General features: G+C 42.9%; 1 protein-coding gene across 1 annotated transcript in view; it reads right to left on the bottom strand.

The window, feature by feature from the left end:
• Positions 1 to 2,445: 2,445 nt before the first annotated feature.
• The window catches only part of DLC1 (DLC1 Rho GTPase activating protein), a 332,632-nt gene continuing 316,572 nt past the window's right edge, over positions 2,446 to 18,505 (bottom strand). Inside the window, exons 9-17 of the mRNA XM_084856695.1 lie at positions 18,262 to 18,438; positions 15,201 to 15,360; positions 14,486 to 14,684; positions 11,210 to 11,423; positions 10,628 to 10,742; positions 9,657 to 9,875; positions 7,676 to 7,893; positions 7,299 to 7,472; positions 2,446 to 6,668 (exon numbers count right to left, since the gene is read on the bottom strand). Coding sequence (XP_084712821.1) covers positions 6,548 to 6,668; positions 7,299 to 7,472; positions 7,676 to 7,893; positions 9,657 to 9,875; positions 10,628 to 10,742; positions 11,210 to 11,423; positions 14,486 to 14,684; positions 15,201 to 15,360; positions 18,262 to 18,438 — 1,597 coding nt within the window. The 3' untranslated portion in view covers positions 2,446 to 6,547. The remainder of the gene's footprint in view (positions 6,669 to 7,298; positions 7,473 to 7,675; positions 7,894 to 9,656; positions 9,876 to 10,627; positions 10,743 to 11,209; positions 11,424 to 14,485; positions 14,685 to 15,200; positions 15,361 to 18,261; positions 18,439 to 18,505) is intronic.

Here is an 18,505-nt window from a genome sequence, read left to right as displayed (position 1 = left end):
CAATAATGCTGATTTAAATTAATGTATTCCCCTGAGTACCTTCTTCAATTCAGTTAATCTCCAGTTAGTCACCTTCTTGCTCATCTCCACCATGGGCTGACGTGGGGAAAGGTTGGGTGGCCCTTTCATAGTGTTCAGCCCTTTCCAAATGGGGGTTCTTGTGCATGCAGAAGCAGTGGTTGTTCAACTTGCTATATGCGGTCATCCTGCTAACTCCTCCATCACATTGCCCTCATATAGGGACAGACAACTTGTGGCCCTCCAAATATTTTGGCCTACAACTCCATTCACTCCTTACCTAGGGTTGATGAGAGCTCTGGCCCTCCAGATGTTTTGGCCTACAAGTTAATCCACCCCCGCCCTCATAGTTTAAACATAATATTGAGTTATGTATGCTTTCCGTCAATGTGAGCAACAACACGGTTGCGCTAGTCCAGACTTCCCCATCCTGATGCCCTCCAGATGTGTTAGACTGCAACTCCCAGCATGGGGATACTGGAAGTTGTAGTCAAGCACATCTGGCAGGTACCAGATTGGGGAAGGCTGCGCTTGTATTGCAAGCATGTACTAGTCGGGGCCTGTGACATCACTGTGAAAGACACAGTTCAATACTCCATCACCATGTAGGAACCCTCTGATGCCCTGACTTTGTGCCAAGTGTTACTCCTTTCTTTCAGGATTGAGTGCTCCACCTTTCTAACTCTGAAACACATACCTCTCCAGCACTAGTGATAAGTGCTCATTTGTGCCATTGCTCTAAGTACCACTTCATTACTGTGCATTTGGAAGCATCAAGGTTAGCCTGTGAAAAAAAGATTGCCCAATTCTTGCATTAGCCAAACCTAGTTCACAATACCACAGAATCTCCCCAAGCATCACAATTAGCTTTAACAAGTTACCCATCTAGGACACCTGCAGCCAGTTCCTTTAATCATCTTCTCTGCCCCCCCCCTCTGTTGGGAGATGTCCCATTCAAATGATGTGGAAGTAGGGGTGATTTGACATTTCTTTAGATGCACAGCTGGAGAGTTAAGCAATAGAAGGAGATGCCTTCTTTGGCACACAGCAGCATTAACTTAATTATTGATGTGGCATTCAGAACACTGCCACAGGAGAAGAAAATGGAATCTCTCTTTCTGAGGCACACAGAAAAGGAAAAGAAAAAAAGAAAGGGTTACTTCAATTGACTATTCTCTTCTAAAATGTTGCAGCTGATTTCCTCCAGCTTTTACCCTGTTCAAAGGGACACATGAAGCCCAGTGTTCCATTTTTTGCTTCCTTCCTTTGCAGCACAAGCATATAAACTTTCTCCACTTTAGTCTTTTGTCCTTTTGTTTTGAAGGAACCAAACGTTTCCTGGACAGGGCAACACTGCTTCCTTTCTACACAGAAAACCTTTTTAATAGCTCTACCAGTAATAGACAGACTAATCTGGGATGCAGTCCTCCTGGAGTTTTGCTGGATTGAGGTCTTATGCAGTGTTCTGTTGACCCCATATGATAAATCGAAACCTGCAAGCTAATCCACAGACCCCTTAAGCCAAGGTATGAAGTGCTGATTCACACATACATGTTCATCAGTTAAAGACCTCAGCATTATATTTCAGTGAAACAGTCTGTTCTTTAAAGATGGGAAGGGATAGTGCTAAAATAGGTGTGATCACAAGCTGAATATGAGCCAGCAGCATGATGTGGCTGCTAACCTAATACCAGGTCACAGGCAGGTCCAAGACATTTGGCTACCTGAGGCAAAGAACTAGAGAGCGCACCCTCCCATCCCATCAGAAGACTGGCAGATGAACCTGTCTTCAACACTGATGATGGGACAGCATCCTTTACTGCACCTGAAGGCAGCAGGCTAACCTAGAGGGCACAGAGCAGGATACATGGCACACAAGTCTCTCCACCAACACCTTGCTGCTGCCTCCCAGCATCTGATGCCTGGGGTGACTGCTTCACTCTGCCTAATGGTAGGACTGGCCTTGGTCATGGGGAATAACTGTTCTTCTCTATCCTGTGTTAGTCAGGTGGCATTTGGAATGCTGTGTCCAGTTCACATTTTAAGAAGGACATTGACAAACTGGAGCATGTCCAGAGAAGAGCAACTAGGATGTGAAGGCCTTGGAAACCAACTCCTATGAAGAATGGTTGAAAGAGCTGAGTGTTTGTAGTTGAAGAAAAGAAGGCTAAGGGGGGACTTGAGAGTGGTCTTCAAATATGTGAAAGGCTGAAAAGGTGTAGGAGACTTGTTTTCAGTTGCTCCAGAGAGCAGGACTAAAACCAATGGTTGTACCAATGGTTGGACAGTGCCTGGAGAGTAAATTTGGCCCAGGAACCAAATCCCTGGTCTTTTGCCTCTCACTGGCTTAAACTCCACATTTTCAGAACACTTGGGGGAAAATAGGCAACATAAAACGAACAGAATTCAGGTGTCTCACAAACATAAACATTTAATAGTGCATTTATTGATTATATTCTGTACAGACATATAATAGCAAGTTATACACCTTTTCTTCTTTTACTTAGACCTTAATTGTGTAGAATGTATTTACATGGCAGGGAGGGAGGGAAGGGTAGACAACTTGAGGTACAAACAACCTCCCCCCTCAAAGAATATCTGAGGTATAAATACAAGTATATTTTAAATAATTATTTTCATGCTTTATCTATTTTGGACAATAAAATATGAGGAAGTGTACATGTTTACAACAGAATGGTATGTACATTTTTTTTTTACACATTTAAGCATGTAAAAAGTATATGAAGAATACAGAAGGTTTCCCTAATTGTATACTAATGGCGTGATCCATAAGACACTTACTTGGCAGTTACATTTCACAACTATCAGAATGGAGTTACTGCCCTGTAAATGTCTGTAGGCTAAAGGTGTAAGGATATGATAAGAGCTCCTCTCTTGCCACCCTGTTCTATCTGAAACAGTTGGCCCCAGTCCATATCTGATCCTGGGTAATGTCTCTTGTATGGGCTTCACCTCTGGGTTTGTTACAGAGAAGTTGGTATCTCATCAAGAGAGGAACTAAACCCCCTATGATGTTCTTCATGATTTCTGGACAGACAGCACGAGGAACACTGTTCCTGGAAGCTTCTTACCAAAACAATGCAAGCAGATCAACCCACAAGGAAGTGCCCTAGCCTGCCATATCATGTCCCCCTCTGCAAATCTCCTCTCTCTTTGATCCTGAGCTGATCTTTGCATGTGTGTTGAATTGCAACATGCAAAGAACAACTAAGAAGGACACATGAGAGGTCAATAACATTAAAAAAAGAAAGCAATAAAAGATGAAATTCAAAACGAGTCACTAGTGTGGACACAGGCTATTACTAGGAACTCTACACAATCTGTTAACACACCACAATTCTTCATCACACAACCTTTGAAAATAATAATAATAATACTGACAATGTTTTTTTTTAAGGGCTGCTTCCAGCCAAGCCACTGCCCTGGGGGAGGGAAAGGAAGGCAACACTGAGGTTGCACAGGCCTTTTCTCAATGTGAGTGAGCATGACGGAACCAACTGTCCAGCTTTCCACACTGTGTTTGGTACAACATGCATCTCAGCCATCATCTCTGGCTGTAGGGGGCAAGGAAGGTTAAGAGGCTGGAGTTAGGGGACAGAGCCCCATTGTAGGGCAACAATTAACATGGATAACTCTGTCATTTGCTTTAAACAAATACACAAAGTGCCTTTCGTTTTACTTGTTTTTCTCTCCATTCATGCCTCACTCGCACTGCTTCAGCACATCTCTACACTAATACTGAATCCTTACACCAAAGCACAGTCCTTGCACAGGGATGCCCTGTCAGGTTTGGGTAGTGGGGAGGCAAGATTCACAGCAATTCCTGCTTTTGGACACATAGCCAACCCTGAATGGCAAAACAGCAATGTTATTTTAAGAACATGTGTCACGGTTATTTTGTATACCTCACGATAACCAAGAATATAGGTGCTCCTGAGGAATGCGGTATGAAATAGGAGAAACAGGAGGGTGGGGAAAAGAGGGCTGACCCTTATCCTTTCTTTGTACTGGTGCTCCTACAATAAACTTTGAACATCAGAACCATTCCCTCTCCTCCACTCAAATGATCTTTTGGTTCCTTAGTACATATTGCATATGAAATGTGTGGGAAATGTTAAGTCCTACATGCACTTTAAAATATAGGTTTTTCAGAAAACACTTGACAGTTAACCTACAGTTTTTAGAAAGGCAAAACAACAACACAGTTCTACACACATCTACCCAGATATCATTATTCATTTATTATTGCTATCCTTATTGCCTACAAGGATTAGACTTAACAGGTCTCGGTTTTCCTCTTAAAGCTATTAAGGGTGCAATTCTCTGCATGTTTAGACAGAAAAAAGTCCTACAACCCCCAGCACTCCCCAGCCAGCCATGTTGTTGGGCTTTTTTCTGTCTCAAGGTGCATAGGGTTGCGCTCTAACTTGCCAAAACCCCATCATTTGAACCTGTTTAACCTAACGCAGTCCTGCAAATTGTGCCTCATAAACTATGGCAACAGTTCTCTTTCTTATCCAAGCTTCAGAATTGCTGAACATTTTGGAACCATGTGGATAAATGAGGTTATATGGTTATAGTTGAGTGGAATATATGAATACCTTTGAACTCCTAACAGTATCAGTTACACTGAATTGCTTTAGAACTTCATAATGATCCAGTTATGACATTTTCCAGTGCTGCCTTTTTGAGCTACTGAAAGCAGCTTCAGCTCTGCTCCCATGCCACAAGCTTTCCGTTATTCCTATGAGACATTTTTTTTTAAAAAAGAGGACTGTTAAGTCTCCTTCTTGCATTTTAATAGGTGCGCATGTAGGAACAAAATGCAGATATGTGGTGGAAAAAGAGAGGCAAACCTCAAGTGTAATAAAAAATACCCAGTACCTCTCTCCCCCCTCCTGTGTGTGTGTGTATATGTATTACAAGGGCCATAATTTCAAGTCACTAGCCCTATTCAGGCATTTTTAAAAGGGTTAAACTCACCACATGAGTGGGGACAAGGCCATGCCAAGTAGCAACACCCCCAATGCTGCATGTACCACATAGCTCCACCCGCAGCATCCATGCATACAGGGTGAATTCTTGCAGCAGGGAGGCCTTTGAGCATACAACTATATGCATGGAGGCTTCCATGTGGTTCAGAAATGTACGTGTTTGGGGTTCTGAATTGCAGGGAGCCTCTACATGTACAGCTGTATGCATGAAGGCCTCCCTGCTGCAGGCGTTTGTGCTGTACATGGGGATACCTGGGGGCAGAGCTTCACGATGCACATGATGTCAGGGGGTTGGGCTACTTGGCATGGCTCTGTCCCCACTAGCAAGATGAATTTCACCCTTTTAACAATGCCTTAGTAGACCAGCTCTCAATAGAATTCCAAGTGCTGCCATTTCCCACACATTCCACCTCAAGTCAAGTTCCACCCACAAATTCCATTTTTGAGGTGTACACCCCAAGGTGTTTCAAGTGGATGCCTAAAAATGTAAAGTCTGACCATGGCAAACTCTTGCTCCAAAGAAGTATACTCTGAGGAAGCTGTGCACAAAGCCTACATTCTGTGGCAAAGCCAGATTTGTCTGGGCATATTGTACTTGAGAATGTTCTGGGAGCTTTCAAATATGAACACACAAATGGAGCTTCTGCCATTGCAAAAGGCAGATGTTGAAATGTATTGGGCACTTTTAAAAAATCACTTCAATAAATTCTTAATTTGGCATCAGCTTCAGGTATTTCCACTTTTTGCCTTCCTTGCCATATCTGGTGCAGACCGCATTTTATGTCTGTCTTTCTGTCTGTCTGTCTGTCTGTCTATACACACACACACACACACACACACACACACAATATGGAATGTGTGAATGAAGACTGAAGTTTGTGATGGTCTGTTGGACAAAGGTTCTAGGTTAACCTACACACACACACACACAGAGTAAAATCTTTCCAACTGCTTCTAAGTGTACCAGACACTGCTACTCTACTACTAGTTTCTAATACTCTGTTCATCAATTCAGACAGTAATTCACACCTCTGCCTCTGTGCAAACCTTCCTTCACTTACTTTCGCGAGAACCCCTGGAAGAGTGCCAACGAATCCAGTGGATGCAACAGTCCTCAACAAATGGCACATAGATACATACATAAAGCTAATATTATATAGGAATGAATTGGTTTCACTATTTTCCAGAAATACATTTCAGTCTTAAGAGTTTAGCTTCTCAGAAGCAATTCACACTGTCTAAGCAACATAGTCTAATATTACTTTTAAAAAAAGTTGCACCATCCAATATATTCCAGTCAAGGCCTACACTATAGGCCTAACACCAACAAGAAGCAGCTTTAAAAATGTGTGGTATTGCCACAGATTTTTGAGTGAGGATCTCAAACCCATTCCAGATACTCCTCCTTCAGGACAAGATTGAATAGGCCACACTGTGACCCTTTTTGTAGCAGACAATCAACAGTTCCTGGAAATATTTGGGTACGCTGATGCAGCATTGGTCCACTTCGTTTGTCACCTGGATTTTGCTTCTTTAATCTCCAGGTTCTGATTAATGAAAGAGTCTCTGATCTTAACAACTTCAGCTGCACACAAGTGCCCAAAAACCTTTGTGTACCAGTCAGGCTTGTGCCCCCTGTTTCAAAGAAAGAAAATGCATGCTTGAAGCTGGTATTACTTGCTTTTATTAAACAGGAAAACACACACACATGGAACAGAAATTCCCCCAAACAAGCATTCAGCTGAGGGGAGCAGGGGAAGGAATTTTCAGCAGAAAATCGTGTTTTTGTTTAGCCAATGATTTGAGACTACAAAACCCCACGATGCACTGCACCTATGAGTGGAGTATGCATTCATAAAAATATCCAAAGCAACTGTAACCACAGGATGCCTGGGAGTGCAAATGGAAGCAGCCAAAATCCAATAGGACAGATGACTTTTGGTGGTAATCTGTGATGCTGGCCCCAAAGGGTGAGGGAACACACTTGAAGTAGGAACTCCTTCTGAGAACTTTGCATATCCCTAAATGCTATCTCTACTATGGGATTCCATGAAGCCAACTCAAACAGAATTTGTGAATCCCTAAATTGAAATGTATAGATTCAAATAAATCATCAATAGTCCTCTGACAATATACAAATAAGGAAAGGGAAGGACAGCAAAGCTTGCACAAGGCTATATTGCAACTCAACCCACAAGAGTGTGACTATAAGGGGAGATGAAAACACACACATATAGAAGAAGGTAACAAAGTGAAAAAGTTTACCTTAAATCAATTCTGCACATATAGGTGAGCTTGGATTTTCCTGATCCACAAGGTTCAATGAGATACCTGGACAAGAGCACATTCACTCTAACGCCAAGGACCGGAGCATGGTCATGGTCCACTGAGGAACTTAAAAGTGCACAAGCTCCCTTAGATAAATTTGTCCTCCAAGTCCTGTTAAAAACAAGTGCAGCTTTATAACAATATGCTTGGGCGTAGATATCATACAATAGTTCTGGAGGGGAAAGTTAAAATTACAGAAGATAAATCAAAGTATCTGTAATTGTTTTCAGTTGATACATTTTTCTTTTAAGTGGGTCTTTTATTCTTTCTCTCTCCTTCACAAATTCTATGGTGGTTGAAATTTGTGAGTTTACCTTAGCACTACATAGTCTCTGGCTGGGTGTGGTGCCATGCTGTTTTGTACATATTGGTATACATCAGTCTGGCTGTCCAAAGTCTCAGTCACTTTTGCATCCAAAAGATCTTCATCCCAAAGATGTTGTTCTTTAAGTATACGGTTTAATACCTCTTCAGGAGCTGCAGGGATTTCAACAGTGGATTTCCACAACCGGAGAGGTGGACCCTCAGAAACCTGGAAAATGTCATTGCCATAGAGATGCGAGTTATACACTTACATTGTTAACTGTCTTGATACAAAAGCCTTTTAACCTGGTTCATCTTTAAATACTAAATTCAAAACTGAACCAAGTTAAAAACAAAACAAAGGGTCTGGACCATCCCAATACCAGGGTGAAATTCATGGGTCAGCATGACTGCTGGAGATCATACTTCATAAAGTGACCCCAACAATGATAGGATTCAGCAAGGAAGGGTGCATCATTAACACATCCTGGAGTTCTCAGTGTAAATAAGATGAGCTCGTTGGTTCATGATAATAACCAGAAATCATCATTTTAGTATCCTTGACAGCATAAGTCATCCTCAACTCCTTCAGTTTTTGTAATGAATTAAGACAGAGAGGTCTAAAATAAATCGATGTGCCATGTCTTGGTAAGTATATACTGTGAAAACATCTCTGTATTGCAGAAGGCCTGAGAAAACCAATGTATGAGGTAGCAGAGATATTGTCCAAACTACCAAGTTATGGTTTGTGGGTGGCACTCATGGAATCCTGCCCTCAAAGCACTTAGAATGACCCATGATATCAGTTCTTACTCTGAACAGTAAAAGAATGAGAGTAAGAAAGTGTTGTAAAAGTTGATTCTGTTTATAACCTATGGACCTGTTCAGACAGGAAACCACGAATGAACCTCCACATGGGCAAAAACATGTGGGTGATTGTAGGAACTATAAATTTTTGACAAACTTCCCTTTAGCTGCAGCTTCCTTTTCCTCTACGCTGCTGTCAGAAGGGTTGTTTCTGGAAAGTGACCAAACAGGCAGTGCTGGAAGGGGGTCTTTGTGAGTGCCTGTAGCAGTTACCAGAACAGATAACTGCAACATTCAGCTGGAAGCTTTTGACTAGATAGAAATTCACCCAAGGGCTCCAGTGCAACCCAGCCCTAAATCTACTACTCTAGAAAAGGACTTAAGAAAGCAATCCTATGGTCTGGGTGAGTGTCCCAGGGACCACAGGATTGTTCAGAGTCCCCCTTCTGAAGTTGGAGATACTGCCCTGATCTTGGAAGGGGATTTCGAGATCTGATCCCCATCCCCTACCCCCTTGCAGCCAGTGCAGAAAGTACCATACCAGCTGCTCTCTGAGGTTGGAAAAATGACCTTGGAGGAGGAGGAGGAAAGAGGGTGTTCCAGTGGGCAGGTAGGGGAGGAGACCGGAGAGGCCAGGATATGAGCTATCCTGAGCCTTTCCAACTTCCTTCCCTCCCCTCTCCAAACTGCCCTTGCTAGGTGGCCTAAAAAGCCCATCTAGCGAAATCTGCAGGCTGGGAGGACGGGTAGGCGCAGATCACCTCTACTGTTCCTCTCACCCTGCATTGGATGACAGGATGCCTCCCAAGTTCAATATTGCCTCTTAATTGACTTGGATTCCATATTTGAAATTCCATATTGCCTCTCAGTCAACTTCCATGTACCACTGACTCATGAACACTGTGCTGCATAACGACTTTGGGTGATTTAACAATTGCCTCCAGCTTAACCTTTTGCTGGTAACTAGCTCAGCAAATATGGCTTCAGCTCAGTTCAGTTTGTTCCATCTTGGAACAGTATTTACACCTAATCATTTTTCCATGTTCAAGGCAGTCACATTTCTGTCCCCACTTTTCAAAATGTGTTGTGTGTGATTGCTCTTTCCCTTTCCTTATAAAAAGTATTAAAATCTATGCATTAAGAACACTAAAAGCTAACACCTGTCCTGGAGGTATGCCAATATACCTTCTTGTAGGCCAGCTCTGCTTGCTCGGAGGTGGAACAGCTGACCCAGCCTTTAAATTTATCCTTAATCTCCTTGAGCAGGTCATCTATAGAGTCCTGGATGTAAGAACGATAGTCTGCATGCTCTGAGTTATTAGTTCGCCCTAGCTCCTCCAAGCTCAAAGGCCTAAGGTCTTGTTCCGTATAAGAATTCCGACATCTGCTCATTTCTTCAGGGATCTGGGAGTTGGGAAGCGGGGAGACATGAGGAAGAAAACAGTTGGCGGTTCACAACTGCAGACATTCCCAACATTTCATGATATTTCATTTGTGCTGAAGACAATGTATGCTGTGTTAGGGACAGCAACTGGTGGCCCTGGAGGAGTGTAATCTAGTTCCCGAGTTGCCATCCTAGAGGCAAAAAGAAGAGAACCAGCTGGCAGGGTATTTTAAGTTGGGGGTGGTGGAGGTTCGGCCCTTGGCCCTTCAACCCCTTTTAAAAGTGGCCCTCCAGCAAGGCTAGTTGCCAAATACGGCAGTAGGGTAGGAAGAACCAAGTGTGGAGCAGTGGTGCAAAATCTCAGCCTGAGGGCTGCATTCCACTTTGGATAAGCTCTCAGGGGCTGCATTCCAGCAGTTGGTGGGGCTGAAGGCAAAAAGATTCAGAACCAAAGGCAAAAGTGCTGGGGCCAAAAATATCACCATATTTTAGCTGAAAGCTCTTCTGGCCAGTAAATAAGCATTAACAGAGGCATTTGAACCTTTTAGAATGGGGGAAAACCTACACAAAAGCTGGGAAACCACCAAACGCTCAGTGCTTGGGGGGAAAGGGGGTGGGGCCAGGATAAGGGGGCATGGCCATCTGGGAAATCCCAGTGAGCTGGATTGGGACCCCAGGAGGGACAGATTTGGCTCCTGGGTGTGAGGTTCTGCAACTGTGGTGGTAGATATGCAGGATATATATATAAATAATTGTATAGTGGAATACTCACCTGAAACAGCTTCTTACACTCAGCAATCATGTGGCCCAGACCTTGCGTTGCAGCCAGATTCTCATTTAAATCTTTTTGGTCAGGTTTTCCCAGACTCTGTTTCCTTTGCATCACCCTGTTAACACACAAGATTAATGAAAAAAACCTGACTAGAACATATTGCAATGCTAAGGTGCTCTCATGTATGAAGGAAGAAGTCCAAAAAGAGCTAAAGATCCTACCTAAATGCTGATTAAAAATATTACGTTCTGCATCGAAGTGTGATTTTTATTTTCAGCCATCTTGTTCATTTGTAATGGAAAGTTCAGGTGAATTTAGGGCTTTCATGCAGGCATGTTCATCACTTGTTGACTGCAGAAGCAAGTGATGATTTGCATATGTGAACAATCACTGCAGTCACAATCACTAGTACTTTTTATTATCCAGTAACAACTGGAAATACAATATTGTTCAGCGGAAATAGCGGACACTACCCAGGAGTTAGAGTCCAAAAAGTCTAAAGGATAGGCTTCTTTAAGTTCATGATAACCACCAGCAAGGCTGTCAGGATGGGACACAGGGTTGAGCTACCTGGACACTTGCCTTGGAGAAGAATTTTCTCTCTTGAGGGTGTTCAAATGGAAAAGAGAAGGTGCTAAGCACACAGCAAGATTTGTTGGCGTCATCTGGTTTTCTTTCACAGCAGCCGTGACATCACTCAAGAAATATAGGAGGATCTGTAGGACCTCTCTGTTCTCATCTGGTAGAAGCATAATGGCCGCCTTGATTGCCTGGAGACGCTGATCCTTTGGCACATCTGCACAAGATTAGCAATCCTCTCATCAACTCATTGATTTTCCACACATAAAGCATGAATGCATCCCAAAGCAAACTCTGGCCTCAACTATTTTTGACTTTAGTCTGAAGCGATTTCCTTCAGTGTGCTGCATACCATTCATGGCAAACGAAGGAATTTTTTTTGTCAACAGCTTAACTGCCCTCAGGTATTTCCTGCCTAGCAAGAGACTCAACAGTAAAACTAAACTCTGCATATTCCAGAGTTAAATTTAGAATTTAATTTTGAAAGTCACACACTTCTGCAGACCTGCTAAAAGGGCTGTTAAATTAGATTGGGGCTCCTTCAGTTTATGAACATGGGTGGCGCACAAAGATACAAACACTAAGCTCAACCAATCTGGACTCCAACAAAAATCCACACACACCGGTGAAACACATTCCTCAACTGGGGAGGTAATTAAAATAAATAGCCCTTACACTATTCCCAGCTTTGGCACCACAAAATATCCAGACTGTGCTTCAATAAGCGGAGAGGATTGCTCCAGTGAACAACGATGTAGTTAAGGAGGGAAGAAAAGTCATCACTGATGGACAGCCTCATACTATCTACCATGTAGCTCCATGGTTACAGAGCACAACAAATACTTCCAGTGGCAAATTTTGACTTGCTTTTTACAAGGCCTGGAAAGGTGGGATGTTGATGTGGTTTGCTGCATTGGGGTGGTGGTGGTGGTGGTGGAATCCCCAAAAGGCACCCAAGGAACATAATTCATGGTTCACAAACTCTGAGGTGAGTGTCTCTTGATGGTGTGGATGTCTAAAAGAGAGGCACCAAGATCCAGGGAAGGAGAAGACCTGGAAGCAGGTCTTTTTCTTCTCACCAGCCAAGACACAAGAGTGGGCCAAGTGCTCCCAAGTGGAATAGTCTCATTGACTTGCACTGGATTTGTGGAAGTGACTGCTCCTACTGCCTGCCCCATCAGTGCAAGCTGATCTGAGAAGAGCTGCTGCTGTGTTATAAGGGTGTCTCCCTGCACGTGTGCTTTAGGAGGGCTCAGAGATGTCTTACTCTATTCTTCTTTCTGATGGCAGTGCTGGATCAGTGCCCCAACCCACAGGTATTTGCACATCACTGCAGGCTGCATGCACATGTCTGTGTGCAAGAATCTGTGTATGCATTACTAGATTGTTAGTGCTGGGTTGGTGGGGAGCAGAAAGCATAGTAAGTCGGGATGGGGGCAAGGTCAGAAAGTTTGAAAAAGAGGGAAGAAGCGGTGTGAAAACACAGGAGGCTTATAAGTTGAAGATGATGATGTTAGGACCTCCCATAAAATTCCATGAATGAAGCAGGGTGGCTGCACGATTAAAGCCTCGTTTGGAAGCACCCTGTGGGTAATTCTCATTAACTGTGTGGATGCACAGAGTTCCAGACTGAGAGACTGAGCAGGGTAGTCTCTATCAATAGGAGAGACAGCCGATCTTTCCCCCAAAGTTGCGGGTGATAGGGGAATGACTGCCCACTGCCTCCTCAACCCCTCTCAACAAAACACAGCACCGAGAAGGTGGTGTAGGAGCGCCATCAATATAAGCTGAGCAGCGCCTGCCGCAGGACCCAGCTAGCCACAATGCCAGGAACACAATTAGCAATGGTGTGACATGCTTTGAAAAAGGGAACTGTGGAGACAGGGGGCCTGATGTAGGCTGGACCAGGCATGGTGGGGGCTGGGGAGCTATACCCCTGCCCCATGCTGTGCTCCTGATTGGGCCCCTGTGCCCGCTATTTCCGTCTCCCCAATGGGATCTGGATCAAGACTGCAATGGAGGACAGAGGATTAGCCCCTCCCATCCCTACATCAGGGACCCAATCCAGATCAGGCCCACCCCTGCAATTTACTTTAAGAAGCCATTCATGTCTTTAATAGCTGTGTGAATGGTGTTGTGTCTCGTTTGGCCCTCAGTGATCCATGGTTCTTACGTTTCCTCATTTTATTCATTTCTAAAAGGTGTAAGTTGTCATTCTACTCTACCAAGCACTCAGGAACTTACCAGAGCATAACAACACACAATAAGAACCAACTGAACTGTTCTTACACTTTGAAGGGTGGGTTTCAACCTGAAAGGTAAACTCTGCACCAGTTATGGACACATACTGGAAGGCAAAATCATCCTTAAAATTACTGGCATAGGGAAGAGGGAGATGGCAGCCCTCTGTGGCCTATATCTATCTACTGGCAAGCATTTCAGTTCTTAAATTAGAATGTTTGTTTCTTGTCAGCCCCACTGATTAACCAAGAATGGGTGTGATCAAAATTGTGTTTGAATGATCAACCAACCTTACAGATTGACAAACCCTCTTACACGGCAAACTGTTCTGATACTTTGGCTCCGAGGGAGCTGCTTAACTTCATGCCAAAGGATTAAACTGAAGGAGACCAGAAGTTCTTTGTTATTCAACATGGCAGCAAGTTGAGTCATCCCCATCCATTCTATGGGATGGGAATGTTGCTATTGAGCGGATTATGAATGACATAATCTACATACTATGTAGAAATCACATAGTGTCCCAGGGCATCTTGGTCTAGAAAGCCAAGATGTGCGGAAATTAAATTGCTGGGATGTGAACCTGTGCTCACAGAGCCTAAATCCTTTGTCTATAGAAAGCTGGTCACTATTAAGCAGTAAAAATGTCAATACGGTAAACATTTTTGATGCTTATGAACATGACAAATGGCACAAAGTTAGCTCACCTACACTCTCTTTCCTCTCCCACACTTTTTGTATTATAGTGTGTGTGTGTGTGTGTACACACATGTCATTCTATGGTACTGCCATTATCAGCCTGGAAATGCACACTGTGCTGGTGTTACAGGGCATGGGTGGAGGAACAAGAGTGTGCATGCATGCGTGAGTGAATGTTGTAAAACAATGTTTTTTAAACTTATAAAATGTGTGTATTCATTCCAGTTTTGATGATAATCTGAAGGTACATTTGGTTTTCAGTCTCAAGCTTGATAATATTATAAGGAGAGATGGACTTTTAGAAATGGCTCAAACTGAAACTGTGAACAATCCATGACTTACATTGGTAGATCTGTAAGAAAGTCTCTGAAAGTTTGTTGGTCATGAGTGGTTCCGGTAGATCGCGGAAATATTGCTTCAGCATGTCAGCCACGTCATAAGCAGACTGACCTTCATAGTTTACTTTTCCCGTTGATCTCTCATTCATTTGTCGTAATGCCTGGATTCTTGACTTGACTCCAGATTTTCGGAAAAGGCCAACCTACGCGACAAAAGGAAGATGTAAGAGGGATCTACTACTGGTACCATGCTAGAAATAGGTGGAGATTCTGAAACTCAAGTTTCAAGATGGCACTGGATCAAATTCAACACTTGGGTTTCTGGTACAGTCCTTTCCATATTCTGCCATGTTTGAATGTCCCTTGTGTAAAAAGCTATGCAGGAAGCCACTGCTAAGGTTCTTGGCACTAGATTTTCAAGTGTAGGTATGTTTATTATTATGTGAAGAACATTCAAACATGTGACCCTGCTGCCCATAGTCTGGAATAGCACTGTATATCTCTTTTGCCTAATACAATGATATGGAAGGAGGTGGGGAGGTTGACTGCTGCTGTAATTATTTTTAGTTTGAGGGTTACAATCCAATTCGAATATATTTGTTTGACTATCCACACAATTCTTAAAAACAAACAAACAACTAAAGAAGAGCACCAGCAAAGAAAATAAATTTCTGGGAGTGTGGCAGATGGCAATGTAAAAGTACGGCAAGGCATCTAACCTGATCCAGGCAGTGGTTGCGAAGGTATCGCATGGCTTGTTGAATGCTCTGGGGAAGAGGCTGTCCTGTACGTTGTACGTTAACGGTTAGGGGAACTCCAAACACATTTCGGTCTCTATAATCTGGGACTTTTATCCTTTTCATAAACTTTGGCACAGCCCTGTAGAGGAGCAGAGATAAGCTGATAAAGATTAACAAAGTTTCAAGTGTCTTTTTATGTGCACATGCCGTCTCTCTCAAATACACACCACATACTTCTATTTCCAACTGTGGGCTGTGGAATAAGAGGAATGCCAGAAAACATTTCACTTGACTCAGAATAGCAATATGGAAAGCCTGACTGTGGCACTGAATTCACAACATTCCACTATATTAAGGGGAAAAAATACCATGGGAAATGTCCCTAAAATATAAATGTAATTCCAGAGAGAAGAGCCATAAACAAATTTTAAAGGTTGTTACTAATGCTGTCAACCAATTAAAATAAGTTGTTAGTTGATTAGTCATCTGTTTTTTAACCAGTTAAATGAAATTTAAAATACATGCATTTTGTATATTTATATCCCACTTTTCTTCTGGTATGGAAGTCATTGTGATGTACATAGGGTTCCTAGGTGTTAGACCATCCATGCATTAAGAGACCAACTCCACCCACCCCAAGACTGAATGATTTCACTCACTTAGAAGGAAAGGCCACTTTAGTTTTAATTTTCATTTTACAGTAATGTATCAGAAGAGCCTCAAAAAATAAACAAATATGCCCTTAACTTGCATTGTTGCCTAATGCTTAAGTTGGTTCATCTTCCAGCTGAAAGGTGCAGTCTCATTCCCTCAGTTGACTGTCTTGCCTTTAGCTAATCAATCAAATTAGGAAATAAATTCTAGCCAATATTACAAAACCAACACAGACAATATTTTGATGAGATCTGATATAATCTCCCTCTTGAATAAACGGCTCACTCATTTGATGTTAGGAAAATTACTTTTCAGTGGATTGCTGAAATAAAGAGTATTCTGATCACAACACCTCCATTAGCAACAAGGCAGATCTTATCTTTTCCATCTCTTGTTACAGAACCATCTGATTTACATCACCTAAGTGATGAATCTGTGAAGACGGCCATGTCAAAAGAATTAAATTGTTCACATCAAAAATGTTTAATCTGTAGCTAGAGTATCAATTGATTATGGTATCGATTAAAGGATGGATCCTTTCACTTTATTAGTTAAGCTTAGATACCAGAATTTGGCAGGCCAAAAGGTACAGGGCAGAACAAGGGTGGCCATGTCAAAACCTGTAAGAGTCAAACACAAATCTAGCAGTCAATGATCCTTTATAATCTTTCTTCTTTAGGACTCTCAGGGAAAGATGGACATGTGAACAATGAGCTTTTTGTATGTTAACCACTTGCTTTAGAAAGCCCTCAGACTGCGTCCCACCACCCACCAGCCTGTGCCACAGCAGGAAACTGATGTAATACACTGGTGTTTGCCAGCAACAAGTTTGAGTTCGACAAATGACCTTTTCAGGCACAACTCCTTCCCCCTCGCACCTTCCTTCTCTAACACTTCACCCACCCACTTTGGTAAAAAGTCCTTTCCATTTCGTTTTGACTAGTAGGAAAAAAATATACCATCAAAAATTCCAGAGCCCTGCAATTTCACTTAATAAAATTATTTGAGAAGTTTACATTGCGATCAGCTAAGAAGCAAGTTAGCGTACAAAGCAAATACTAACACAACACAGCAGAACTGGGAATGACGCAAACCAAGAACATTCTAATTTAACAGTATAACTCTTTAAACAATGTTTTAGGTTTATGAGTGGCTAACCTGCCATACAACTATCCCACCTCATTTGTGTTTCCACACAGTTTCAGCATAAAGTGTTATTGATATGTGTTCTGTCAAAACATGCAGTAGTGGAATGTAATGTAAAAAGAAACACACACACACATTACGATGTCCGCTGAGAATCTGAAGCATGCAAGGATAAACTGGTCAATACTTATTTCTGTCTTCCAGGACAAACAACTTCTGTATTTAGCACATCTCCCAAAATAACAGCCTTGGAACAGGAAGAGGTTTGATGCAGGAGTTAAAATACTCTCTGCAAGTCCCAGGAAAAGGAAGGAGGAGACTAGACTGGATGGAACATGGTAAAGTAGTAGTAAAATGGATACAACCCCCACTCCTGCCCTCCAAAAAACCTTATATTGCACTTTTGGCTGCCTTATAATCCTGTATAAACAGCAACAGAGATCTAGGCAGTCAAAGGTTTGCAATGGCATTTATCTGGCAGAGCATATTAACTACACAATGGATGTAAACACTTCTGTATTGCAACAGTACCTTTAAGATATGCTTAAAGGATGTGCTCACAGTCTGTCATCTGTTACCAAGTTAGGCCTGCAATGGTGTGCAGGTTTGGATGACATGCCACAGCTTGATGACTGGTTGCATATGCAACCCTCGCTTGGGGCTTGTTGTGTCGCAAGAACCTGGCGAGCGTGGGCTATGCCAGGGTTAAACAACCCTCACATAACCCTAAAACAGACCACAGGTTAAGGCTTGCATAACCCATGCTCACCAAGTTCGCACGACACGACAATGCCAGAGCGGGGGTTGCATATTCACAATGGCGGCTGCATGTGCCTCACACATACTGCAGCCTTGCTGTGGGTTAAATAACGCATGGTGGGCTGTCGTGTCATGCGAATAGCCCATTGGGTTGGATCCAGATTTAAGCATGAGCAACTGGGCTGGCGGAAGTGGACTTCCCCACCCCGCCTCCCCATGGCAGCCTATCCAGCAGGGTGGTCTGCTTCTGCCAGCACATGTGTAAATCTGGATCCAACTCATTGTATTTTGCTAGTGTGAATAGCTATCCGTTATCCACATTAGACATGTCAAAGTCTTGGCACCACCATCCAGAGGCAGCACACAACCTCTTTTAAAAATTCAACTGTTTTTGGCAGGAAGGAAGGGATGATGGTGGCATTTTACTATTTGTAGGTTCTGACTAGTCAGAGGTCTGCCATGGATGTTCGCAGCTCCTTACCAGCTGAAGCCATGCTTATTCGAAGGGGTGTATTTCTCCAAGAGTGCAGTTAACTTCAAGAGGGAATATTTCTGCAGCAGGTTCATCTGTGCCACAGACTGACAGTTGATCTGTAACAATGCTGAGCTGAAGCTGGGTCGATGGGAGCTCTGAAAGCTGTGCCACCTCATTCTGTGTCTTCAGGAGAGGGAGAAAAATAGAAGGACGTTTAACGGCACAGATAGATCCAAGCAAGTGGAAAGCT

The sequence above is a fragment of the Heloderma suspectum genome, chromosome 5, assembly GCF_057233095.1.
Source record: "Heloderma suspectum isolate Gila_16-S chromosome 5, 16-S_ref, whole genome shotgun sequence".
Classification (NCBI taxonomy): domain Eukaryota; kingdom Metazoa; phylum Chordata; class Lepidosauria; order Squamata; family Helodermatidae; genus Heloderma; species Heloderma suspectum.
Note: the sequence above shows the minus strand (reverse complement) of the source record. Positions and strands in the feature narration are given on the sequence as shown.